General features: G+C 49.6%; 1 protein-coding gene across 6 annotated transcripts in view; it reads left to right on the top strand.

The window, feature by feature from the left end:
• Nucleotides 1-25,822, top strand: part of CAMKK1 (calcium/calmodulin dependent protein kinase kinase 1) — a 115,764-nt gene extending 89,942 nt beyond the window's left edge. For 5 of the 6 annotated variants that reach the window (XM_053274962.1, XM_053274960.1, XM_053274961.1 and 2 more), the window contains 7 exons: nt 1,977-2,030; nt 2,798-2,871; nt 10,829-10,916; nt 12,618-12,746; nt 13,649-13,752; nt 15,800-15,847; nt 22,950-25,822. In XM_053274962.1, coding sequence (XP_053130937.1) covers nt 1,977-2,030; nt 2,798-2,871; nt 10,829-10,916; nt 12,618-12,746; nt 13,649-13,752; nt 15,800-15,847; nt 22,950-23,022 — 570 coding nt within the window. In that variant the 3' untranslated portion in view covers nt 23,023-25,822. The remainder of the gene's footprint in view (nt 1-1,976; nt 2,031-2,797; nt 2,872-10,828; nt 10,917-12,617; nt 12,747-13,648; nt 13,753-15,799; nt 15,848-22,949) is intronic. The other variant, XM_053274963.1, reaches the window with a different exon arrangement.
• The last annotated feature ends 216 nt before the right edge of the window (nt 25,823-26,038 follow it).

The following is a 26,038-nucleotide window of genomic DNA, read 5'->3' as shown; positions in this document are numbered from 1 at the left end:
GGCAGCCAGCAATAACAATAGCAGAAGTTATTAATTAAAAACCAAAATCAGCAAATATATAAATTTACACAGAAGCAATAATTGAATGAAACTCAAAAAGTGGAACAAAAGTCAGGCAAGGCACAAAAACAGGAAAGCAATGCAGAAGATGGGGGGGGGGTTGGGGGGGGAGGAGGGCAAGCCAAAACTTTGGGAGAAGGGTTGAGAGAGAAAGGGTGAAGAGAACAGAAAACACAACAGGGAAAGTTGGAAAAAGTTGAGGGGAAAGTATTAAAGAGGTTTGGACAGAGACAGACAGAGGGCAGATGGACAAGGTGGCACACAACAACACACAGAGAGAGCAGAGAGACAGACACACACTAATGTGACACACAGTCAGGGACTCACAGCAGACACCAGCAGCAAAAGAGCAAGCAAGGTCTCAGAGATGATCCCACAACTGCAGCCAAGAGAAGTTTCCAGAGAAGAGGCTTGGGTTTATATAGGTTTGAAATTCCCTCCTTTGGGAGCCCCCACCTTTGCACTCCCCCCACGGCCAACAGGGTGCCAGCTCTCAACAGTGCAACAGCCAAGCAGCCTACCAGACCAAAGGACTCATTCTGGCCAATCAAGGATCAATAGCGCAGCCAATACAATGCCTGGAAATAGCATCACAAAATGGATGCAAGGAGGAGCAAAAGTTTCGGGAAGGAGACACAAAATGGAGGACACACTTGCAACTTTAAAGAGACACTCCAGAGACTCAATGGCACTCCCGGACCGGTTCGGGAAACCCGAGCCGGTTCGGTACCGAACCGGCTCGGATTCGGCCCGGATCGGTCCCAGAAGGGCCCGATTCGGTCCGGGATCGAACCGCCGGATCCGGACCGGTTCGGGATGAACCGGTCCGGATCCGGACCGAACCGCACATCCCTAGTGGCGGTTCCCGCTCCTGGGGTCCCGCAGGCAATGGACTGGACTGCAGCTCTGCTTGGAATACAAATACGACTATGAATATTTTGATACTGCTTCATCATTATTCGTATATCACCGATACGATGATATTTATAATTATATTTATTTCTATTTGGGGCAGTGGCTCCCTCGAGGGTCAAGTTGAAGGAAAGCATCTGTGATCTGGCAGTGCGGGGTCTGATGGATCTAGGGCAGGGCTAGGCAAACTGGGCCCTCCAGCTGTTGTGGAACTACAACGACAATAAATGGCTGGGGGTGATGGGAATTGTCGTTCCATAGCAGCTGGGGGCCAGGTTTCCCCATCCCTGATCTGGAGCGCTTTTATCAGTGGGGGGTGGGGCTTGGTTGGGGTATGCCCCTCCTCCTCTGAGAGGGTCTCCTCTGGGTCAGAGTTTGGGTGGGTTGTGACCAGTGTTCCCAGTGACAGGGATAGCCAGATGTGGTGGACTCCAACTCCCATCATCAGCTACAATGGCTTTGGCTGGGGGTAATGGGAGTTGTAGTCCACCACATCTGACAATCCCTATGTTGTCAGGAACACTAGTCCTCATCTAGGAACATAGGAAGCTGCCTTGTACCGAGTCAGACACTTGGTCCCCCTAGTTCAGTATTGTCAGTACTGGCTGTCAGCAGCTTTCCTGGGTTCTAGACTAACGGCCTCTCACAGTTCTACATGGAAATGCTGCCAGGGATCAAACCTGGGACCTTCTGCATGCAAAACAGATGCTCTACCAGTGAGTTACGGCCCCATTCCCCAGGAGGGGTAAGCAGAAGATGGGAGGGAAACCTGTTTTTCTTTGGTGAGGTCTCATTGCTGTTTACTGCAGGGGAAACTGTTGAAGCAGAGTGGGGAAAGAGAGCAAAATGCACATCTGAAGCTGTGCCTGCCCATTGTTTGCACACCTCTCTGGTTTTAAAAACTGATCTAATGATTGACACGTGTTTTCTTTCTTTCTTTCTTTCTTTCTTTCTTTCTTTCTTTCTTTCTTTCTTTCTTTCTTTCTTTCTTTCTTTCTTTCCAGGCACTTGACGTTTGGGCCATGGGGATCACCCTTTTTTGCTTTGTATATGGAAAGGTGAGATGCCTATAAAAGAGCGGATGGCGGGGTGTGTGTGGGGGGGAGGAGTTACATATTTCCCTTTGCTTCCCAGCAAGCTTGACTTTTTCACACAGCACGTGATTAATCTATGGAATTCTCTGCCATGGGATGTGGTGATGGCCACTAACTTGGATGGCTTTAAAAGGAGCTTAGACAAAGTCATGGAGGACAGGTCTATCAGTGGCTACAGTTCTGGTGCCTATAGGCCACCTCCAGCCTCAGAGGCACGATGCTTCCGAATCCCAGTTGCAGGGGAGCAACAGCAGCAGGAGAGAGGGCATGCACAGACCTCTTGCCTGTGGGCTTCTCGGAAGCATCTGGTGGGCCACTGTGTGAAACAGGGTGCTAGGCTGGATGGACCCTGGGTCTGATCCAGCAAAGATGTTCTTAGGGACATAGGAAGCTGCCATATACCGAGTCAGACCCTTGGTCCATCTAGCTCAGTATTGTATACCCGGACTGGCAGTAGCTTCTCCAGAGTTGCAGACAGGAGTCTCTCAGCCCGATCTGGAGATGCTGCCAGGGAGGGAACTTGGACTCTTCTGCATGCTAGCAGGCAGGTGCTCTTCCCAGATTCCATCCTCTCAGGGGAATATCTGGCAGTGCTCACGTATGTGGTCTCCCATCCAAATGCAAAACAGGGCACACCCTGCTTAGCAAAGAGGACACTTCATCCTTGCTACCACAAGACCAGCTCTCAACCCCGATCAACCGCCTGAGGAAACCTTTCATTTGTTTTGCAGTGTCCTTTCATTGACGAGTTCATCCTGGCTCTACACAACAAGATCAAGAACAAGCCTGTGGAATTCCCAGAAGAGTGAGTAAACTTTACCGAGGCATTGACTAAATAAGCCCGTCCATGACTCCAAAGCATGAATTGAGGAGAAGGGTAAACGCGTACCTCCAAAAGGGTAAACTATTCCGTTCTGAAGTTTCAGGGCAGGTAACGGTCACACCACTGTAAGAAGAGAAGCATCTGTCTTTTTGTATAGTTGAAAGACGGCCACTTGCCACAATGTGCTTAGCCTGTTTGCTCTGAGAGGAGCTTGTGGAATGGGGGCCATTTTACAGTTGAACCAACAATTCTGAGCCTTATAATTCGAATCCTAGGACATAGGAAGCTGCCATATACTGAGTCAGACCCTTGGTCTGTCTAGCTCAGGATTGTCTACACCAGGGATTCTCAATGTTGGGTCCCCAGATGTTATTGGACTTCAACTCCCATAATCCCCAACTAAAGGCCACTGGGGCTGGGGATCATGGGGGTTGAAGTCCAATAACATCTGGGGACCCAACATTGAGAATCCCTGGTCTACACAGACTGGCAGCGGCTTCTCCAAGGTGGCAGGCAGGAATCTCTCTCAGCCCTGTCTTGGAGATGCTGCCAGGGAGGAAACTGGGAACCTAGATGCTCTTCCCAGAGCGGCTCCATCCCCTGAGGGGAATCTCTTCCAGCGCTTACACTTCTAGTCTCCCATTCAGATGCAACCAGGGTGGACCCTGCTTAGCTAAGGGGACAAGTCATGCTTACGACCACAAGACCAGCTCTCCTGCTCTCCAAAGGTACCTCCCCCACCCTATTCTCCTGAGCACACAGCTGCCCAGCCAATGGCTGCTCAGACCTTCTGTGTCATCACAACAGTCAAACCAATGGCAGCTACAGGGACATTTTGTTGGCAGAGTCGGGTTCTGAAGAAACCACTCAGAACAGGGATTCATAACTGTAAAAAACCTTACTTAATATACGACAAGCTCGGCCGGTTTTCATGTCTGTTTGGATGGAGAGAGAGAAATCTGTGTGAGTCTGCCAACCTGACTTAAAAGCTGCCATACAGAGAATGATTTGGCATATGAATCCCCGCCCCCCACCTCCCTCCAGGTCTACAGGTAAGATTAACCCTTTACTTCCTGGCTAGGGATAATCCAGTTGCTATTGCAGATCCAGCACTTATGAAGCAATCTCCAATTAAGTCCGTATTGCTGAGGACTGTCTCCTCTGACTGGCAGCAGCTCCCCCTGGGCTTCGGGTAGGGGTCTTTCCTGGCCCTGTCTGGGAAATAGTCTGGGGGCCTTACACTGAAGAATACTGGCTTGAAGCTTTCTTATACTGCCCTTCCTAAAGTGGCTCAAAATACAGAACCATTAAAATCAAAAACCAATTAAAAACAGATTAAAATTACAATTAAAGCCAGATCTCGTTAAAAGCCAGGCTCAAAAGATGGCTCCTGAAGGCTTCCAAGGAAGACAGTCCTCTTATATTCACGGGGAGCCTGTTCCACAACCTAGAGGCTACAACAGAGACAGGGACGTAGCTAGGGGAAAGGGGGCCCGTGTTCACCCCTCTCCCCCATGGCCCCTCGGAGTGAAGGAGATAATAAAGAAAATAGGGAGGGCTGGAGCTGGGGGCCCTCAGGAGCTGGGGGGCCTGGGTTCTTTGGACCCATCTGCTCAATTATAGCTATACCCCTGAACAGAGAAGACCTTGCCCCAGATGAATCGGTGGCATCCTAAGACGGACCCTTCCCGATGAGTTAATTTCCCGCCACAAGGCATGCATCTATATTTGCAGAATGTAGGCAGTATTTAATGGTAGGGAGGAGAGCTGGTCTTGTGGCAGCAAGCAGGACTGGTCCCCTTAGCTAAGCAGGGTCTGCCCTGGTTGCAGATGAATGGGAGACTAGAAATATGAGCCCTGGAAGAGATTCCCTTTAGGGGATGGAGCCGCTCTGGGAAGAGCATCTAAGCTCCAAGTTCCCACCCTGGCAGCATCTCTGAGAGAGATTGCAACCTGCAACCTTGGAGAAGCTGCTGCCAGTCTGTGAAGACAATCCTGAGCGAGATAGACCAAGGGTCTGACTCAGTATATGGCCGCTTCCTATGTTCCTAGTATAATGTGAGTGTCTGTGTCTGTGTCTGTGTCTGTGTGTATGCCTCCATGGCGCTTTGGCCACTTCTGTTTAAATTGTTGCTAAGCTTGCAGAGCGGATTACTCATTCCTCACCAATTTGTGATCGGGGCGGGGTGGGGTGGGGGAGATGCCAAAGCTGTGTTGTTTCCAGCTCGGCACTGTCCTGAGGCAGAGATTTTCTGACCCATTTGCATTAATTAATCCCTTGTTTCTAATGGAGATGTAAAGAGGATATCATATCACTCCTTGGAAGCGAACGCAGGAGGGAGGGGAGCGGGAACCGAAACGCAATGAAGAAATGCTCTGGGCCACGCAGCACCCATCCAATGACTCCTCCTTTCCTTTGGCTCAGATCTCTGCTTGCTTTACAAACCATTTGATATGTGTGGGATTTAACCCTCCTTTCCCCTCCCGCCATCCACTCAGCTGCCTGGGTGATGCTGCTGGTATGAAAAGGGAGCCAGCGTGGTATAGTGGCGAGAGTGCTGGACTAGGATCGGGGAGACCCGAGTTCAAATCTCCGTTCAGTCATGATGCTTGCTGGGTGACTCTGGGCCAGTCACTTCTCTCTTGGCCTAACCTACTTCACAGGGTTGTTGTGAAAGAGAAACTCAAGTATGTAGTACACCGCTCTGGGCTCCTTGGAGGAAGAGCAGAAAATAACATAAAATAATAATAATAATAACTAGGCTAGCTGACTGGTAGGGCAAGGAGTCGCATTACACAAGGAGAGCTGCTCTTTGAGCAAGCATGAATTGTGCCCTTTGCTAAGCAGGGACCAGCCTGTGAGCATTGTAAGAGATTCCCCTTAGGGCAGGGTTTCTTAACCTTGGGCCCCCAGATGTTGTTGGACTACAACTCCCAGAATCCCCAGCCACAAAGGCCATGTCTGGGGATTGTGGGAGTAGTAGTCCAACAACATCTTGGGGCCCAAGGTTAAGAAACCCTGCCTTAGGGGATGGGGCTGCTCTGGGAAGAGCATTTACACACTTGCCTGCAGAAGGTCCCAAGTTCCCTCCCTGGCATATAGGGCTGAGAGAGAGACTCCTGTCGGTAACCTTGGAGAAGCCGCTGCCAGTCTGGGTAGACAATACTGAGCTAGATGGACCAAGCGTCTGACTCAGAATGTGGCAGCTTCCCATGTTCCTAAGGTCCCCGCCACCTAGATCAAGCAGAGAATGAGCAAAACACTTCCACAGCACTTCAGCAGTGGGAATAGGGACATGCTTGCATGCTCTGTTAGTTCTATTAGCTAATTATTATTCTGCTCTATTAGCATAATAAGGACCATGCCTTAATCTGTTGTTATATGTGGACAATATTTTGAGTAGAAGCTCGGCAAGCAGAAGATATTCCGCTCGCAGAACAATGTGGGCGGCATATCAACGTGGGCGTGGGCCCCCCGCAAGATATTCTGGCAGCTCCCATCGCCACCGCTGGCCTTCACTAGCCTGCCTCCCCCCCACCCCACCCCAGTGAGAAGATTGGTCTCTGTCCCGAGGAGGACGCAACCCAGAAACAGACACAAGAGGAAAAAAGTAGGGAAAGGAGAGGGAAAGGGAGGCAGGATGAAGAGGGGACAAGGCTGTGGTTATTTTGAGTCCACGGTCGTTTCATTTTGCTGCCGCCACTTCAAGGTGTGGTTTTATTTGCCGCTTTTTCGCAGTAGGGAGCTTGCACTGGCCATTGGTCAAAGGTGCGTTCGTCCACAGAGAAAAGCGGAATAAAAAGAAAGTAAATGTCATAAAGCAATAAAACAAGGAATCCAAGAAAGCGGAAATGGAGAGGACTGTGTCTGTGCTCCGATTCCAGATTCGGTTTGAGGCAGTTAAATCCTGGTTAAACCAGGATTCGGGAGGAGTGGGACGCAGGCAGAGAGAACCCTGTAAAGGAATGGGATGGGGCAGGTTTGCTCATCTCCAGGGCATTATTCACACATGCCTTCATGCTGCGGGGTAGCTGAAGAGCAAATCTGCTTCACAGCAGGTTCACAAGATGTTTAATTCGGGGGATTAAATGGACAGTTCACATAGGGTCGGCTCCTCTCTGCAATCCCTGGCCGATCTTTTTCCTGTGCATTCCCACCGGCTTGTTCCAGCTTTTTTCTCCAACCAATCACAAATCACATCAGAGAGGAGGCGAGTGAGACAGCTTTGTTGTTGTTGTTAGTTTGAGCTATGGAGGAGTGGAAGACCAGCATGGCAGGTTGCCAAAAGCGCAATCAAACAGCAGAACGCTTAACCCTTGCCTTTGTGAGTGACTGCCTTCATCACCTCATGATTCCCACACAAACACACCCCAGACGATTTAAGAGGCAGGGAAGTTTAAAGCAGCAACCAGAGCTTTCTCTCTGTCATGAAGAAAATTGCAGGCTAGTGAAATCAGCTCAGACAAAAAGGCTCAGGTTATACCCATTCTGCATCTCTAAAGCCTATGTAAACTCCCCTCCATTGAGTTTTGAAAAGCCGAATTACTGCCAATGGCCACTTCACACATCACAGAGAAACTGTGAGGCATAACAGAAACCTTGGATTTCCCCCCCAAAAGCTGCTGAAACTAGAGGATTTTTTCAAGCCAGACATACTTTGAGCTAAGCCAGAATGCACAGCCTCGATTTGGGCGGAAAAATAGTCCGGTCTGTACTGGTCCCTGATAGCTTCGGGGTATATGCAGCAAATATGTGGACTGGCCCACTCCATTCCGGAGGAGATTCGAGGTAAAAGCCCTGTGTGTAAAGCCTCCAGGAAGTTTTCACACCCGGCTTTCATTATTTACTTTTCTTTTCTTTTTTAATATTTTATATCCCACTTTTCCTCCAATTAGCCCAGAGCAGTGTTCATACATACTTGTGTTTCTCCTCACAACAACCCTGTGAAGTAGGTTAGGCTGAGAGAGAAGTGACTGGGCCAGAGTCACCCAGCTAGCATCATGGCTGAATGGGGATTTGAACTCAGGTCTCCCCGGTCCTAGTCCAGCACTCTAACCACCACACCAGCTTTAGTTTTCATCTCTTCCAGAACGGAGGGTGTGTGTTCACATATCAGGCCGATTTACCCCCAAGTCCCTGTTAGCTATCGGGAAGCATTTAACACATGGTTTTTCGGTTTTTCGGGGCAACATAAAACTCTCGCAGCAAAGCCTTGCAGAAAACCCACGATGAAGCCCGCTGTCTGGGAAAGCTCCAGAGAAAAGTAGATTAGGCTTCTCTAGCAGCTGATCTTGGAACTTGGGTGCTCTTTCTGCCCGCCCTCCCTCACTGTCTGCTGTTTGGGTTTATTAGTCAGCTCGCGAGTGACTCTTTCCATCTGCCTTCTCAGCAAGAGATTAACATTTAATGGGCTGACTGGGTTGCGCTGGGGAACCTTTTCCCTTCCTTCCCACATCTCCTGCGGCAATAACTCTTGCTGCCTGACTTATTTTGACATCCCGGTGACCTGTTCTCTCCCTCTCTCTGCTCATTAGTGTGCGTGGAGAGGCAACAAGGCTGGCGGTGTGTCAACTCAGTGCTCGGAACGGAGCCCATTAATTTGATAAAGCCGGGCGAGGGGGGGGATGTCCTTAAATTAGACCACACCAGATTAGGTCCACCTCAGACCTCCCACAGACTTGGCACGTGGCGTTGGGAAGAGGAACAGACTCCGCCATGGCTACAGAGCTGAGCATGCAACAAGCGTCTGTTGACGGAGAAGCCGCGCGGTGAGGCGCGCCTCTCTTTGCTCAAGCATGAAGTGAAATAATTCCATCTCGAGCCATTATTCTGCATGGCTGCTGCTCTTTCTCCCCAACCCCCCCCCATCAAAGTTCACAGGTCAGGCACCACTGGATTTTACGCACCTAGAGTGGCTCAGTGCATACCATTTGGGTTTTATTTAGAGATTGCATTCCTGGGTTTTTCAGGATTGTTTCACACTCTCCGTGTTCCTAAGCGACACAATGTCCCGGGATGGGGTGTATGGGCACCTGGGGGCAGGGCATAAGGGGAAGCCCTGGTCCTGCCCAGAGGCTCTCTGACCCCTGGACTTCCAGGCCGATGTCCAGGGCCTCCACACCCCCTGGAGGCCCCCAAATCTGTTGTTCCGGGTGGTGTGGTTGCTGCACCAGGCGGCCAGGCATGACCTCTGTTTTAGAGACCGGTGGGGTAGAGGGTAGGGAAAGAAATACGTGGGATGGGAATAGGCCAAGTTGCGTGTCAAAATGTTTCTGCTCGTTCATATTTGCCTAAATAGGCACGTTTCACATCCTTACGTTCTTGTGATTCAGTTGCTGTTTGTGCCCTCGAGAACCCACGTGTTAAAAATACTGCGTGTGTAGGGGGATGATCCTTAACTTGCAGTGGGGTAAGCCCCTGCTTTGCATCTCCAGGTAGGCCTGGGTTGGGGGGGGACTGCTGCCTGAAACCTTGGAGAGCCTCTGCCAGTCAGTGCAGGCGGTGCTGAGCCAGATGGACCAAGGGTCTGACTCAGTAGAAGGCAGCCTCCCATGTAAGCCCTGCCCCACCTACAGGGCAAAAGTAGAAGTGAGCACCTACCTTTCAGGGTGGTTGTTAGGATGCTGTCCTTACAACAACTCTGTAAGAGAGGCAATGGTCATTATTCCCTGATGGTGATGATTCATGTATCTCTATAGCTCTATAGTGTGTGTGTGTGTACACAATTCAGAAAAGCCAGTGCAAGGGCAGAGTACAAGTACAAGGGCAAAATACATGGTCTTGGTTATCACCTATAAAGCCCTAAACAGCTTGGGCCCTGGGTACTTAAGAGAACACCTTCTTCGCTGTGAACCACACTGCCTATTGAGATCATCTGGAGAGGTTCGTCTGCAGTTGCCACCGGCTCGTCTGGTGGCTGCTCAGGGACAGGCCTTCTCCACTGCAGCCCCGAGGCTTTGGAACATGCTTCCTGCTGAAATAAGAGCCTCTCCGTCTCTTACAACTTTTTAAAGGGCAGTCAAGACACATTTGTCCACCCAGGCTTTTAATTAGATACTGTTTTAATTGTGTTTTAATAGTTTAATAGTAAAATTTGTTTTAATTGTGTTTTAATAGTAAAATATCCCAAATAAATAAATACATACATACCACCACCAGCACATTGACTTTAAGAACGAAAGTCTGAGTTTTGTGAAGGAGAAATGTTGATCTCTCCCCAGAAATTGCCATGGGGCCGGTCTGGCCCTTTTCCACTGGGGAGAAAGTGCTGGTGCTGATCTAGAGGTTGACCACCCCTCCGCCAGGGCCCCAGGCCACTGTCTGCTAACTTCCCCTCGGGTTGTCTGGGTGAGCAAGAAGGTGGTGGTAGCTCCCTTGAAGGGCATCTGCTTTGCGGGCCGAAGGTCTCAGGTTCCCTCCCTAACAGCATCTCCAGGGAGGGCTGGGAGAGACTCCTGCCTGCAGCCTTGGAGAAGCTGCTGCCAGTCAGGGTGGACAGCACTAAGCTCAATGGACCAAGGGCCTGACTCAGTAAAAAGCAGCTCCGTATGTCAATATTTGAGCATTTGGGGAGGGGCTGTAGCTCAACAGTCGAGCCCCAGCTTTGCCTGCAGATGGTTTCAGATTCAGTCCCTGGCAGCATCTCCAGGGCGCTTTTCCAGATTAGAGCAGCCCCATCCCCTCAGGGGAAGCTCTTCCAGCACTCACTTCTAGTCTCCCATTCATATGCAAACCAAGGTGGACCTTGTTTAGCAAAGGGGGCCATCCATGCCCTCTTGCCACAAAACTAGCTCTCCTCCCTAAAGCGGGGCTCTGAGGACATATTTCCAGCAGCCTGAACCCGTTGCCAACTCTAAGAAGTTCCCCAATGGGGAAATTTCCTCCCAGAATTCTTTGTTTTGTCCTAATGCCCAAATGGTTTGTGTTTCTTTGCCCTAGGCCCTGGGTCAACAAAGACTTCAGGAGTCTGATTCTAAGGATGCTAGACAAAAACCCAGAGACCAGGATAACAGTCCCTGAAATTAAGGTGAGCGGGATCTGAAGGGGAGGGGCTTAATGGCAGAGCACTTCCTGCACATGCAGAAGGCCCCAGGTCCAATCCCTGGCAGCCTCTCCAGGTAGGGCTGGGAGAGACTTCCTGCCTGAGACCCTGGAGTGCTGCTGCCAGTCAGTGTAGGCAATCCTTTGCTGGACGGACCAAGGATCTGACTCAGTAGGAGGCAGCTTCAGATGTTCACCAGGAGCATCCATAGCTCAGAGGTGGAGCACTTGCTTTGCATGCAGAGAGTCCCAGATACAATTTCTGGCATCTCCAGGTAGGGATAGGAAGGACTCCTGTCCAAATGCTGGCCTCGGAGCTGACAGTACTTGGCCAGATGGAGTCATGGTTGGACTCAGTAGGAGGCAGTTACATGTGAGCATTAGGGGTTTGCTCACGCTTGTAATTTTGTCGCCTCTGAACTAAAAGACCTGAAATAATTCTAGGAAACCTTAATGATTGGCTTTGAAAGGTTTGGATTTATATCCTGATAAATAATAGCTTGATCAATGGGAGTGAGTGGTGAATCAATTGCACTGTACATTTAGAAGTTATTTGAATTTTGGTTCTGCTAGGAGTTCCCCAATGGGCCTTCAAGCTATTCTTCTCTTAGCCTCTGCTTTCGCCATCTGCAACAGAGAGATAAAAGTCCCTGTCCTACTTTACAGGGCTGGTGTAGGGATTGTAAGAAAATATTCTGTATTAAGTGGTATTACATTGCCCCCAAGTGGCAGAACGGAAGAAAACCTACTTCCTACTCCTAGCCTTCATATTTTACTAAAAAAATTTGTCAGCTACTTTTTCCAATGATTGTAGCCTTAAGCAAAATTTCAAGTTGATATTACAGCATATATACACCCACTGGCAAGAAAGCCTCTCCTGCCTTAAGGCTATATTTTAGCAAAACCCTTAAATATTATAGATGGTGTCTGAAACATGCAAAATACATTAGTAATGTAATGGGAAGCAAAATCCAAAAATTCTGATTCCGTTACCAATGTGCTTTGCACATTTCAGACACTCTCTATAATATTAAGGGTTTTGTAAAAATATGGCCTTAAATAAGGTTCTCTCACCAATGTGTGTGTGTGTGTATCAACTTGAAGATTTGCTTTTAGCTACAGACCTTGGTAAAAGTGGCAACATACCTGATTCCGTTACGCTTAGAATTGTGCATTGGTAAAACAGTCCACAAAAAGAATCTCCATCATAGGTACAGTTGTCTCAGTGTTGTTCTCTCAACACAAAGAAGTGGATGTGTGCCTCAGTAAAACACAGCACAAAAACATTCCTGAGGCAATAATGTTTTCCGTCACATCCAGATTGCCTTTTTGCAGTGCTTTAGAAATGAAGACATGCAGATCGTTAATTCAAATTGCAGGAAAGGGTCAAATGAACAGAAGGAAACTCACACTATGGCACTCTGCACATGCTCCAGTTCCAGAATCAGTTTTAGAAGCACTCCTAGTTGACATACATAATCAAGATAAATAAAATGGCATTTGTTCTGTTTCTTTAGGTCTGCTGCCTGGATTAATTTCATTTTATTTCATTACTTTAAGAAAGAATTCTGGAAGAGTGAAATCTAGGGTGGGACGAAAGGGATTATCTTGCCCCAACTTTTCTCTGTGTAGCAAATGCCTTTGAAAAATTCAGTGACCATATTCTTGGCTTGTGTCTTCCATCTAGTTGCACCCTTGGGTGACAAAGTCTGGAGAGGATCCTCTGCCTCTAGAGGAAGACCATTGCACGGTGGTGGAGGTCACCGAAGAGGAGGTGAAGAACTCCATCAAGACAATCCCTAGATTGCCTGCTGTGGTAGGTATTGTTATGGCCAATGGTGATCTGATGCACCAAGTGAAATGGTGCTCATCTCTATAGGTTTTTGAAGACAGGGTGGTCAACAGTGCACATGAGAGCTTGACTAATGGGCAATCGGGCTGCTGTTTACCCAAATACACATACTCTGGAATACACATGCTGCATTAGCACTCCCACGGCCTGCCTGTGTGCTTGCTTCTGCAACCCCATCATGCCTGCTTAGATGATTCAGAAATTATCGAGAGCCAGATATTTCATGCTACTGGATGGCTGACGGCAAACAGAGATTTTCTACATCAGGGTTTTGAGCAATTCCAAGGATAATGGAATCGGGCATGTTGCCACGTTGGCCATAAGGAAATTTTCAAGTTGATGTAATTTATACACTCACTGGCAAGAGAACATCTCCCACTATAACGCCATATTTTAACAAAACTCTTAAATTTATAGATAAATTTCAATATTAAATATTGTAGGTAGTGTCTGAAAATTGCAAAACATGTCGGTAATGGTATCAGAAGCAAAATGCAAACATTCTGATTCTGTTACCAATGTGTTTTGCACATTTCAGACATTATCTATAGCATTAAGGATTTTGTAAACATATGACCTGATAGCAGAAGATGTTCGCTTGCCAGTGGATATATAATACCAATTTGAAACTCTTCTCACGGCTAGTCCTTGAAAAGGTGACAACATGCCTGATTCCGTCACCCTTGGAATGGCCCTTTTGCCCTTAGGCAATAGTTTACTTTTTTGGCACACACTTTCACATGGTTTCATCCTGTTCTGAAGAAACTATACTGATACCCAAGCAGTGACTTCCGGTAAACATCCCTATCTTCGTAAGTCCATGCATCAAGTTGGGTTTGCTTTACTAACTCCTTTGTTCTCCAAAGATCTTAGTGAAAGCCATGCTGAGGAAACGCTCCTTTGGAAATCCATTTGAGGCCCAGGTCAGGCGAGAGGAGAGGTCCATGTCTGCCCCAGGGGACTTATTAATGTAGGTATACTTTTAGTCCTCTTGTGGTATTCAATTTGTGCAGGATGGAAGGCGTGAGAAAGATGTGTGTGATTGCGCAGAAATGGAATAGCCAAGGGCGCCATTTCTGAAAGCCCTTAGTATTGATGCAGTCACGCCAATGCTGTGCTTTGCATCAGAAGGCCCAACAAGTTGCCTGTAGGTCAGAGATGCCCCCCAGAACAATCCTTCCTATCAAATTTTAATTTTAAAATTCTATGTTAGCGTTAAAAAAGAAAGGAATGTGCATGTGTGTTTCATTGCCAATACCTCATGACAGGTAGGTCTTTCAGAAAGCAGAGTTGAAAGGAGAAACCAGTGGTCCCACACTGGGGTTCTGGGTAGGATTCCAGGCATAGGAGACAGCAAGGGAGGAGTTCTTTAAGGAAGCTGTAGATCTCTGGAGGACTAGGAGACGGTTCCAGGCAGAAGGGGCAACAAGGGAGAATTATCAGAGTCCTGTAAGGGAAAGAAGAAATCTCTAGAGTTCTAGGAGATGGTTCCAGGCAGAGGGGCAGCAAGAGAGAAAAGGTGGTGTCCTGTAAAGGAAGGAAGAAATCTATGAAGGTCTAGGAGATGGTTCCAGGTATAAGAAGCAGCAAGGGAGAACATGCGGAGACACTTAAGGGGGCAGACAATACATGAGGCTCTAGGAAGCAATCAAGGTATAAGGGGCAACAAGGGAGAGTGGGTCATTTAAAGGGGCAGAAGAGCTTTGGGGCTCTTTGAGAAATTTCAGAGAAACTGGAGGATCAGCACATTTTTCAGGGAGAGGGGGCAGAAGATCTGTGAGGGTCCCAGAGGGAATTGCAGGCATAGGGTTGCAGCATAGGAGAAAGGGCAGAGTTCTCTGAAAGCGAGGTATCTGCAGACAGCTGCATAAGGTGGATTGGTGAGTTGAATGTCATGGAAATTGTGCTCTTGTGAAATGTTGTTGCATGAATATTTGAAGCGGATCAGGAAAGCTCCAAGTATCTCATTTTAATAAGAAGTGATGCAAGCAATATCAACTGGGTTGTTCTTTAATATATTCCCCCAGATCTGTCGATTCTGACTCCCCTCTGGCTTTGGCCACCCATCCTTTGAAGCACAGCAAATTAGCAACTGTAATGTTGCATTTATTTCCAGGCGTGGGGAAGATAATGGCTTTCATGTTCCTCCAGAAGAAAATTAAGAAAAGAAGAAAGGCAATTAGGAAACCTTTCCAATTTCATGATCAATTGGTTTAATTAGGCATCTGGGGGGGGGGGGGGAATTGGCATTCTCCTCACCCCGCCCCCCTCCACCTTTCCAGGATTGGGCAGCCGTTCTGGGCCGATTAGGATTAATGTTTTCCCGTTGCTCATTAAGGCTTTGGACAGCTGGGTTCAGCTTTCGATACCCGGTGCCAAATCGCAATTTCCTGAAAGGGAATGTTGTCATTTTCCAGAAGACGGAAATAGCAAAGAAGCTTTGGGGCCCAACTCTTCAGAGGGGCGGAGGGTGAGAAAATAGGTCCTCCATCCTCTGTGCTTTCTTGCAAATTAGTTGGTTAGATTCTTGGCTGCACTTGGGTGAGGGAGAGGCAAAATGGACGCCCTACTTTGCAGCAGCAACTTTCAAAATAAACATAAGAGCATTCCTGGATCAGATCAAATCTCCATCCAACCTTGCATCCTGTTTCCACCAGTGCTCAGCCACAGTTAAGTCTCCGAGAGGCTTGGGGACGGGGCGGAATGTTCACTTGCTCCCCCCAGTTCTTCTCTCTAGCTGACATACTGGGTGACGTTATGCAGGTGGTGGGATGTAATGTTTGCACAGTTGGAAGCCTTGCCATGCGGTCACCTCTTCCCCTCTCTAGAGGTGCAGTCCTTGCAGAACACCTCATGAGCATCCGTCCCCTTGGATGGTACTGACCCCATGCATGATTCCCCATATTTTACTTGGTTTGCCTGGCTCTGCAAAATTCTGACGTTCCCCCTCATTCCTGCCCATTTCATTCTCAGTTTTCTTCCTCCTTCTTTCCTTTGGTTTCCTCATTTGCCTTCAGACATGGTTTTCGCTTAAGCCCATCAGTCTATTTGCACCCATCTCTAAGGTAACTCGGTGTCCCGTGTTTTTCTTCCCAGTGCAGTAGAAATATATGTTGGCTTGTCTGTATTTGTGGTGCGGGTATGCGTTAGAGAAGGAAACATCTCCTCCTCAATGCCCTAGAGCAGGGGTGGGCAACCTTGGCGCTCCTGCTGTTCCTGGACTACAACTCCCATCATCCCCAGTTGCCCTAGAAGGTTGGATTGGTTCCTTTAGACCCCACCGAATGACATGCAAACCTGTGGGTGTTTCCTTGGAAGTCCCACGGTGGTCAGAAGAGCTGACTCCCCAGAAAATGTCTCCAGGCTTGCAGCCTTAATTTTCAGTTCTGGAGTCCTCCTCTTTTATTTACTGCTAGCAAGCCAGAGGTTGCCGGTTCAAATCCACACTGGTATGTTTCCCAGAATATGGGAAACTCCTATATCGGGCAGCAGCAATACAGGAAGATGCTGAAAGGCATCATCTCATACTGCATGGGAGGAGGCAATGGTGAACCCTTCCTGTATTCTTCCAAAGACAACCACAGGGCTCTGGGGTCACCACAAGTCACCACCGACTCGACGGCACACTTTACTTTCCTAATCTACAAATATTTATATATCGCTCTTCAAGAAAGTTCTCAAAGCAATTTACCTAGAAAAATAAATATTCTCGGCTGGTGTAGGAGGTCACCCAACGTGGGATTACATCCCTCCACATGCTCCAGAAGGCAGGAAGTAGTCATACTTGAAGATCCTTAAACCCCTGCAAGTGGGCGGATCCCTTCAGTTCTACTTCCTGCCTTCGCTCCAGAAGACACAACTTGCCAGCTCGCTTCTTGGTCTTCTCTAGGCCTTGGTACTCAGTTCTTTGTTCTGGTCTTCCTTCTCAGCCTTATTTGTTTTTCATCCGTCTGTCCTTTTATTACTGCATCTTTAAAAAAAAAAAAAAATTTCAGTGATCGCTCTGCTCTCAATCTCAACTCTCCTTTGTGTTACTGCTCCTCTCCTCCACCTTACTGTCGCCTTCCTTGGTCCATTGCCCTTCCCTCCCCTCTGGAGTAGCCCTCTGACCGATGGCAAAAGAGAAGGGTGTGGGCCTGCTAGCCCATAGAGAGCACTCTGCCAGGCAACGACTTTTCCCACCAAGCGGGCGAGAGGGCGCGAAACGAACCATCAAGATGGCGACCAGTAGAGGGAGCCTTGCTGGCGCCATTGGGCCACAGCGGCTTTCCCACAGCGCAGGAGACCAGGGGCTGGATGCGACGGAGGGACCCTCGCACGATCGCCCATCAAGTGCCTCCCTGCCCCCGAGAAAAAAGGCAAAGAAAAAGCGCCATTTGGAGCGGGAGCACTCCCCCGACGCTCCAAGGCACCGCACGGCCGCTACGGCGCACGTGCGCATGCAGGGATTCACAGAGGAGGGGACGGCCTTGCTATCTCCGCCCCTCCTTTCGCCGGCGGCCGGGCGTCCCGACAGCGAGGTCTTGGGTGGGCCGAGCCGAGAAAACCAGTGCTCCTCAGCCTCAGAACTAGCTGAGGCGCTGGGGAAGGAGCTAGAGCCAGCCGGAGCAGAGCGGCAGCATGGAGAGGAGGACCTGGTTCTGAGCGGCAACATCCCCGCGGAATCAGCGGTGAGACCGGGGACATCGCGGGGGAGCGGGGATGAGGAGGATCGTTCTCCTGGGGGAAGTCACCCCACCGGCCCCACCCCTACTGACCCGACCACTAGTGGGCTAGGAGGTGCCCTTAGCCCGGCAACAATGAAGGAGTGGATAGAGCAGGCAGTCCAGAGCTCCCTACGGGCGGCTCTCAAGGACCGTCCTGGTGCAATTGGGCGTAAAAGGCCAGCTAATCTCCCCCCTCCTCTGACTCAGACGGTGAAGAGCCATGGAGAAAGAGGCTCAGACGGTCAATGACGGTTTCCCCTTCTCGGGGTCTGGAGGGAGCCCACTCATCGGAGGAGTCGGGTAGGGAGTCTCCCGATGTGTTCCGGAGCGGCAGATCGCTTGCAGGCTCTGCGCAGGGGGACAGGGAGTCGGAGGCTTCCTCTTGCGAGGAGGGGGAACTCCCTGAAGATCAGGGGCCCGGGATACACAGCCAACGTCTAGCTTTGCTTGAGGATGCACAGCCAGTCATCAACCAGGCACTCTTGGCTCTGGGGCTAAAGCCTGCTACCCCCGCGGAGGATGCCCCTCCTTCCAAGGGATCACTAGTGTTACCCCAATCCAAGTCCGTATCTTACAGGGCTGTAATGCCAGAGGGCTTTATTAATTCGATTAAGGAGGAATGGTCAGCTATCTCCTCCTCGAAAAGGACCCCAGCCTCAGCCAATAAGCTCTACAATTTTGAGGAGGACACACTAGAGCTGTTGAAAGTGCCGCTTACAGATGCGCCCTTCGGGGCCCTTCTCAGCGGCGTAGTAGTACCCAAGGATGGGGACTCGACATTTAAGGATTCCGCTGACAGAAAGGCTGAAGCAGCATTACGCAGAGCACACGACGCATCCGCCCTGGCAATCAGGGCTGACACAATGGCATCCCTAGTCTCCAGGGCCTCGGTGCTCTGGATTGATGAACTTCTCAACGAACCACCATTAGACCAGGCACGCATGCACCGTAAGCTCCTGCGCTTGCAAAAGGCCGCCGCCCTAGCAGCAGACGCAACATTCGACAGCGTGCGCTTCTCTGCTCGAGCTATTAGCTCCGGCGTGTTAGCCCGGCGTAACATCTGGTTGAAGTACTGGAAAGTTGATCATACTTCCAGAGCCAACCTCGCTGCGGTACCCTATGTGGGGGGGAAGCTTTTTGGTGATGATGCCTTAAAGGAGGTCTTAATTGAGACCAAGGACAGGAGAAAAACGCTACCCATGGCCACGCGTAAGGAGGATAAAACCCTCAATCGCAGATCCTCACAGCCTTCCAGGGCCTACCAGCCCCAATTCCGGCAGAGAGACTCTTTTCGCTCACCCAGACCGCAGTGGAATAGGTCCAGAGGACAAGGCAAGCAATACTTCTCCTCCCAAGGACGCCAGTCCTTCACCCCTCAGTCACGGGGACCCAGACAGCAGTCCTGACAATCAGGACGACAAAGTGGGGGCTCGTCTCTTGGACTTTTGGCACGTTTGGAAAGGATCCATTTCAGATCTGTGGGTTCTTTCCATCGTAAAAGAGGGTTACAAGGTGGAACTAACCAGCCAACCCGGAAACAGTTTTCTCCTTACCCCTACGTCAAGAAACCTAAAAAAGCACAAGGGGCTCCTTGCGGCAATTCACCACCTACTAGACATAGGGGCCATAGAGGAGGTGCCTGCCTCCCAGAGGAACCGGGGAGTTTACTCAATAATCTTCACGGTACCGAAGAAAGACGGATCAGCAAGAGCCGTGCTAAACCTTCGACCAGTCAACAAGTTTGTGGCAAAGAAAAAGTTCCGAATGGAGACGTTGCGCACCATCTCGGAGGCACTTCAGGAGGGGGACTTCATGGCATCCATCGATCTACAGGACGCTTACCTCCATATACCCATACACCCGCTCAGCCGTCCTCTACTGCGTTTCTGCTACAGAGGCAAGCATTTTCAATACCGAGCTCTACCATTCGGCCTGTCATCAGCGCCCAGAGTTTTTACGAAAGTGTTGAGCCCCCTCGTGGCCGTTCTCCGCACCGAGGGGGTTCATCTTTATTGCTACCTCGACGATTTATTAATTCGAGCAAGGTCAGCAACGGCAGTGGAGGCGGCACTGACCAAGACCATGTCAGTACTGCGGGCCCACGGTTTTCTGGTCAACGTGGGCAAGAGCCACCTGACGCCGGCGGTTCGCCTTCGCCATCTGGGCGTACTCATAGACACCTCACAGTGCCGGTTGTTCCTACCCCCGGACAGGATGGAAGTGCTCACATCTCTGGCCCGTGCTGCTGTGAAACAACAGTTGGTCAGCATCCTAAAGCTTGCGCACCTTCTCGGCTTGATGGTGGCGGCCATGGATTCGGTACCGTGGGCGAGACTCCACCTTCGCCAGCTGCAATGGGCTCTGCTACCATTCCAACATCGTATCGCGTTAAAGCACGACAAAGGAATTCATCTACCAAGGACGGTGCGAGAGTCCATTGTATGGTGGACAATCCGAGGCAACCTCGACAGGGGACGGCTCTTCGTGGAACCAAGACGAATCTTGGTAATGACGGACGCCAGCCTGTCGGGCTGGGGGGCTCACTGCTTGAACAAGTCAGCACAAGATCGGTGGTCTCCAGTGGAGTCGCTCCACAGTATCAACTGGCTCGAGTTGAGAGCGATCTATCTAGCCCTGTTGGCATTCTTCCCGCTGGTCAGAGGAAGAAACATCCTGGTGCGCACAGACAACATAGCCACAAAAGCGCACATAAACAGGCGGGGGGGACGAGGTCCAAGTCCCTTCACCTACAAGCTGTGGAACTCCTGGCGTGGGCGGAACAACATCTAGTCTCGCTCCTGGCCCATCACGTGAGCGGTGTGTCCAATACCCAGGCGGATTGGCTGAGCCGTCAAGACATCCAACCTTCAGAGTGGGGCCTCAACCCGTCAGTGTTCCAGTGGGTGACTCGCAGACTGGGGGACCCCCAGATCGATCTGTTCGCCTCGCGAAAAAACACCAAGCTACGCAGGTTTTATTCGCGCTTTCCGACGGAGGGGGCAGAGGAGACGGATGCCCTTTCAGTGCAGTGGCCTCCGTGTCTTCTCTATGCGTTTCCTCCAGTACCCTTACTTTCTCGATGTCTGAGGAAACTGAGGGAATCTCGAGCCTCTCTGATATTGATTGCCCCTTATTGGCCAAGGAGACCCTGGTTCTCCGAAATAGTGGAATTGGCAGTGGAGTTTGCGTTAAGGCTTCCGATCCGTCTGGATCTCCTACAGCAGGGACCCATAGTGCACCCGGAGCCGGAATGGTTGCAGTTGACCGCTTGGAAGCTGAGAGGGCTCTCCTGAGGGAGGAATGCCTGTCGGATAAGGTCGTCGAGACAATTCTCGCTTCCCGGAAAACCTCGACCAATAAGATATACCAGTCGACATGGCGGAGCTTCCTTGGGTGGGCTTCCAGACGATCTCTACAGCCCGGTCAGTGTAAGTTGAGGGAGTTGCTGGAATTCCTTCAGGATGGCCTTTCCATGGGTTTGAAACCTAACACGCTTAAAAGACAGGCGGCGTGTTTAGTTCAAATGCTCTTTCCGCATCGTCGGTCTTTTCAGGCGAGGCATCCTTTACTGAGAAAATTTCTTAGAGGAGCAAGTCACCTGTCTCCCCCCGTGTGTCACCGTTTCCCAACATGGGATCTTCATGTCGTTCTCCGGGGTATGCAATTTCCACCATTCAAGCCTCTACATTCCATTCTGCTTCGGATGCTGTCATGGAAGGTGGCTTTTCTGATCGCCATTACATCGGCCAGGAGAGTCTCAGAATTGCAGGCTCTTTCGATTAGGAGTAATCTCTGTATCTTCTCGAAGGATTCCGTTAGGCTCATCCCGGACCCGTCGTTCACTCCTAAGGTGAACTCGTTTTTTCATAGAGCAGCTGATATCTATTTACCGTCTTTTTGCCCAGAGCCACGCCATCCTTCGGAGAAAGAGTGGCATCGTCTGGATGTTCGTCGGGCCTTAAAGATTTACATAGAGCGGACTGAGGCGTTCCGTAAGTCTGATGTCCTTTTTGTGGCCTTCAAGGAGTCTAAGAAGGGCACTAAGGTCTCGGCAGCTGTTATCGCCCGGTGGGTGAAATCTTGCATTGTGGAGTCATACAAGTCTCAAAACTTGCCACTTCCGGGTCCGGTCACGGCCCACTCGACTCGTTCGGCGGCAACTTCGGCTGCGCTGTCAGCATCGGTGTCGTTGGAGGAGATCTGCAAGGCGGCGACCTGGTCTACGCCATTTACCTTCTCCAGGCATTATAAGCTGGATGAACATGCGGCGGCTAGGGCTGCCTTTGGTCGGAGGGTACTCCAGAGGGTCCTTCCAGGCCCTTAGATCCAATATAGCTTTCCTGTCCCACCTGTGGTTGGTGCTGTGGTATTTCCCACGTTGGGTGACCTCCTACACCAGCCGAGAAAGGTACATTGGTACTCACCGTGAAGGTGTCTTCTGGCTGGTGTAGAAGAGGTCACCCAAGGCCCACCCGGGTTGTTTTTTCATTTCTATTCTGCTGGATCTGTCTGTGTTGAGTGGTGCAGGGACTGGTTTGGTTGCCCAGTACTGGCCCACTTATTAGTTACGTTTCTTAGGCACTTTTTTGTGCAATTGTTCGTGTTTTCTTCATGTTTGTAACGTTTTTTCTGAAGCTTGAGCTATAGTAGATACTGAAGGGATCCGCCCACATGCAGGGGTTTAAGGATCTTCAAGTATTACTACTTCCTGCCTTCTGGAGCATGTGGAGGGATGTAATCCCACGTTGGGTGACCTCTTCTACACCAGCCAGAAGACACCTTCACGGTGAGTACCAATGTACCTATCCATAAATAAAAAGGCTCCCTGTCCCCCAAGGGCTCACAATCTAAAAAGAAACTTAAAGTAGACCCCAGCAACAGCCACTGGAGGGATGCTGTGCTGGGGGTGGAGAGGGCCAGTTGCTCTCCCCCTGCTAAACAGAAGAGAATCACCACTTTTAAAAGATGCCTCTTTGCCCAGTTAGCAGGGTATATTAGCAAGATATTTATTATATCTTGCTGCACTATTTATGTATTATATTTAGTAGTTGGCTTTATTTTGTTCATATTGTGTTTGCTTTTGTGAACCGCCTAGAGCCTTTGGAGTCAGGCGGGTATATACATTTTAAAATAAAAATAATTTAAAATATTTTTGCCCAGCCCACAGCTCCTCAGAGTGGTTTACAGGAACACATACTAAAAATACTAAAACCAGAGTAAGAGAGCAGTTCCCAACCTTGGGTTCCCAGGTGTGGTTGTAGTCCAACCCCACCCAGCAGCCCAAGGCTGCCGGTCCCTGCAATAAAAGATCCCCAGCAATTGCCGCTGGGTGTGATAGTTGCTGTTGCTGTAAGAACAGCTGGAGTGCCCTCTGCTTTGCCTACCCCTGCAATTCAGGATAGAGACGTATCCCCCATCCATGTGGTCTCCTAATCTGCTTTCTCTTGACTGGTCTGTGTAGAAAACAAGGCAGCCGCGACACAATACCGGACCCCGATCTCCCCAACGTGAACGAAGACGAGGCGGCATCCTGAATCCCCCGTGCATGAGCCTGACCCATCCTCCGACAACTGCTGCTGTAACCACTGGGCATGTATAGTCTTTCATGCCATGCTGTTCTCATCAACCAAAGTTTGTGACTCACCCAGAAAAAGAGATCACGGCCCAGGCAAGGAAACGGCGAAACCCCCCAGCCAGTATTTGGAACCAAAATCGGTACACGAGTCAATTGTTGACAACTGGCTGTCGCTATCGGTTCACGCTGTACGATGTTTGGGTGTCGTATCCCTTGACATGTGCCTCATCTTCTGTCTATGCATCGTGTCGTAGCATGTGGTCAGCGTAGTCTGCTTATCTGACTCACAAAGGCGTATCCATTTGGTACAACGAACCCAGCATTCTTGACTCAGGCCCATCTCGGTTGTTGGTGCCAGTGACCTGGCTTCCTGTATTCCAAATTTGTTTGTTTTTTAAAAAACTTTGCAAGATATGCCATAGACTGTTCAAGCGTGATTGTGTTGACAGGAACCCAAGTTCGGGGAATGCAAGCTTTTTTCTTTCTGGGCTTTGTCATATTTTTGCTGTTGACTTTCAGCTGAAATAGGACCAGAGTTTCCATGCTTTGTGGTACGGATGCACCACTGCACTCTAATGCGTTTCTTGCATGATGTTAAGGCTGCCAGGGGGTCCGGAGAGCCAGCCTTGTGGTAGTGAGCATGAATCTTTGCTGAGCAGGGTCTGCCTTGGTTTGCATTTGGATGGGTGGCTACATGTGAGCACTGTAAGGTATTCCTCTTAGGGAATGGGGCTATAGCTCAGTGGTAGAGCATCTGCCTGCTTGCTTGTAGAAGGTCCCCGGTTCACTCCCTTGCAGCATCACCAGAGAGGGCTGGGAGAGACTTCTGCCTAAAATCTTGATGAAGCCGCTGCCAATCCGTGTAGGCAATCCTGAGCTAGATGAACCAAGGGTCTGATTTGTGTATCAGTTTCCTATTTGGGGATGGGTCCATAGCTTAGTGGCAGAGCATCTGCTTGCACCCCTGGCAGCATTGTCAGGTAGGGCTGGGAAACCTGGAATCTTGGAGGAGCCACTGCCAGCCAGTGTAGACAATCCTGAACTAGATGAACCAAGAGTCTGACTCAGTATAAGGCTGCTTCCTATGTTCCAAAGTTGAGTCAGGACAAATGAGGTGGTTAAAAACACAAAAATGAATCCAAAACTCTCCACATCCTGGATTTTGGAACTGCAAGTTTCTGGTCTTGTTTCCCAAGCGGATCCGCTACATTGATCCGTGTTTGATCTCGGAATTTCACACTAAGTGCCACACTGCCCTGCCCACCCACCCCCACCATTGATGATGCATGTGCGTACACTGAGAATGTGCTGCATAAAAGCTGACTTGATGTTAATATACATACAGCTGTGTGGGTTCTCCTGCGTGATGGCTTACTACGACAACGAATATTTATATACTGCTCTTCAACCAAAGTTCTCAAAGTGGTTTACATAGAAAAAGTAAATAAAATAAGACTCAAAATCTAAAAAGAAACATAAGGTAGACACCAGCAACAGCCACTGGAGGGATGCTGCGCTGGGGACGGATAGGGCCAGTTGCTCTCCCTCTGCTAAATACAAAAGAATCGCCACTTTAAAAAGGAGCCTCTTTGCTCATTTGGCAGGGCAGCCGGGGAGAGAGTTAGCTGTCTCAACCATGGACTTGGGTTTCCAGACCCCTCGCCACCTTCCTTGCCCTCCTTGGAACCCCTTCCCATTTATCAATGTCACATCAAGATGAATAAAAAACATCGACCACTGCCCAAAATCTAATCTCAAGGCAGCGTGCAGATAAGGTGGCTTCTTGCAGTTTCCTCCATGCAAGAGAGGAGAGCTGGTCTTGTGGTAGCAAGCATGACTTGTCCCCATAGCTAAGCAGGGTGTGCCCTGGTTGCATCTGAATGGGAGACTTGATGTGTGAGCATTGGAAGATCTTCCCCTCAGGGGATAATGGGGCCGCTCTGGGGAGAGCAGGAGCTTCCAAGTTCCCTCCCTGGCAGCATCTCCAAGATAGGGCTGAGAGAGAGATTCCTGCCTGCAACCTTGGAGAAGCCACTGCCAGTCTGTGAAGACAATACTGAGCTAGATAGACCAATGGTCTGACTCAGTATGTGGCAGCTTCCTATGTTCCTAAATTTCACCTGGCGTTCGAGCCAGAATTCAAGAGGCATGGAACGGTGCAGAGGGGGCCCCTGACACAACAAAGGAACAGATCAGCAGAAACCTGGTTGTCCCGGACACATTGAACACACACATCTGCTGCGGGTATGTTAGACCTTGGTGCAAGTTCAGACCAACATTTCAAAACTAGTTGACTGGTAGGAAAACACATTACTGACAAGAATAGACTATTATAGCAATCACCTTCCATCTCCTGAATAAGCAATCCATACAGTACTTTGCAATGCATATGTTTTTGGTGTTGTAATGGTGCCTTAATTTAAACTTTCTTTTTAAAACCCTCTGCGGTTCTGCGAATGTGGGGAGCGTCGGTCGAATCCTCCACACTGTAAATTTTCGGTTGTCGCCGCTCCGTACATGCCTCTTCTGTGTCAGTGTTCTCGTCTCGTCGCGATGTTTGGTGTGGAAAAGTCCATCTCTTCTGTACATTAGAACGAAACCCAAAGCATGTGGCCATGTGTTGTCGTCGCTCACAGGTGCGGCAGTGACTGTAAATTGTACTGTAAATATGTATCATGGGTTGGGGTTTTTGCATGCTTTTTGTACTCAAACAGGGATGGATGCGCCAATAAAAAAACTTGGAATAAACCTACTGGCTGTGTATCGATTGAAATGAAAGCGCACATCTAAGCTCTGATGTCAATACAATGGAACTTTTTCTGGAGGCAAACGGCTTACATGTGGTGGTGTCTTCTTGATTCAGCTGCTGTGGTGAAGTGCATCTGCTTTTCAAGGAGAAAGTCCAAGTTTTCCCGTCTCCAGTTAAAGGATCTGAGGTAGGAGGTGATGGGAACGACCTCTGTTGTAGAGCTGCT

The sequence above is a fragment of the Hemicordylus capensis genome, chromosome 12 (assembly GCF_027244095.1).
Source record: "Hemicordylus capensis ecotype Gifberg chromosome 12, rHemCap1.1.pri, whole genome shotgun sequence".
NCBI lineage: Eukaryota > Metazoa > Chordata > Lepidosauria > Squamata > Cordylidae > Hemicordylus > Hemicordylus capensis.
Note: the sequence above shows the minus strand (reverse complement) of the source record. Positions and strands in the feature narration are given on the sequence as shown.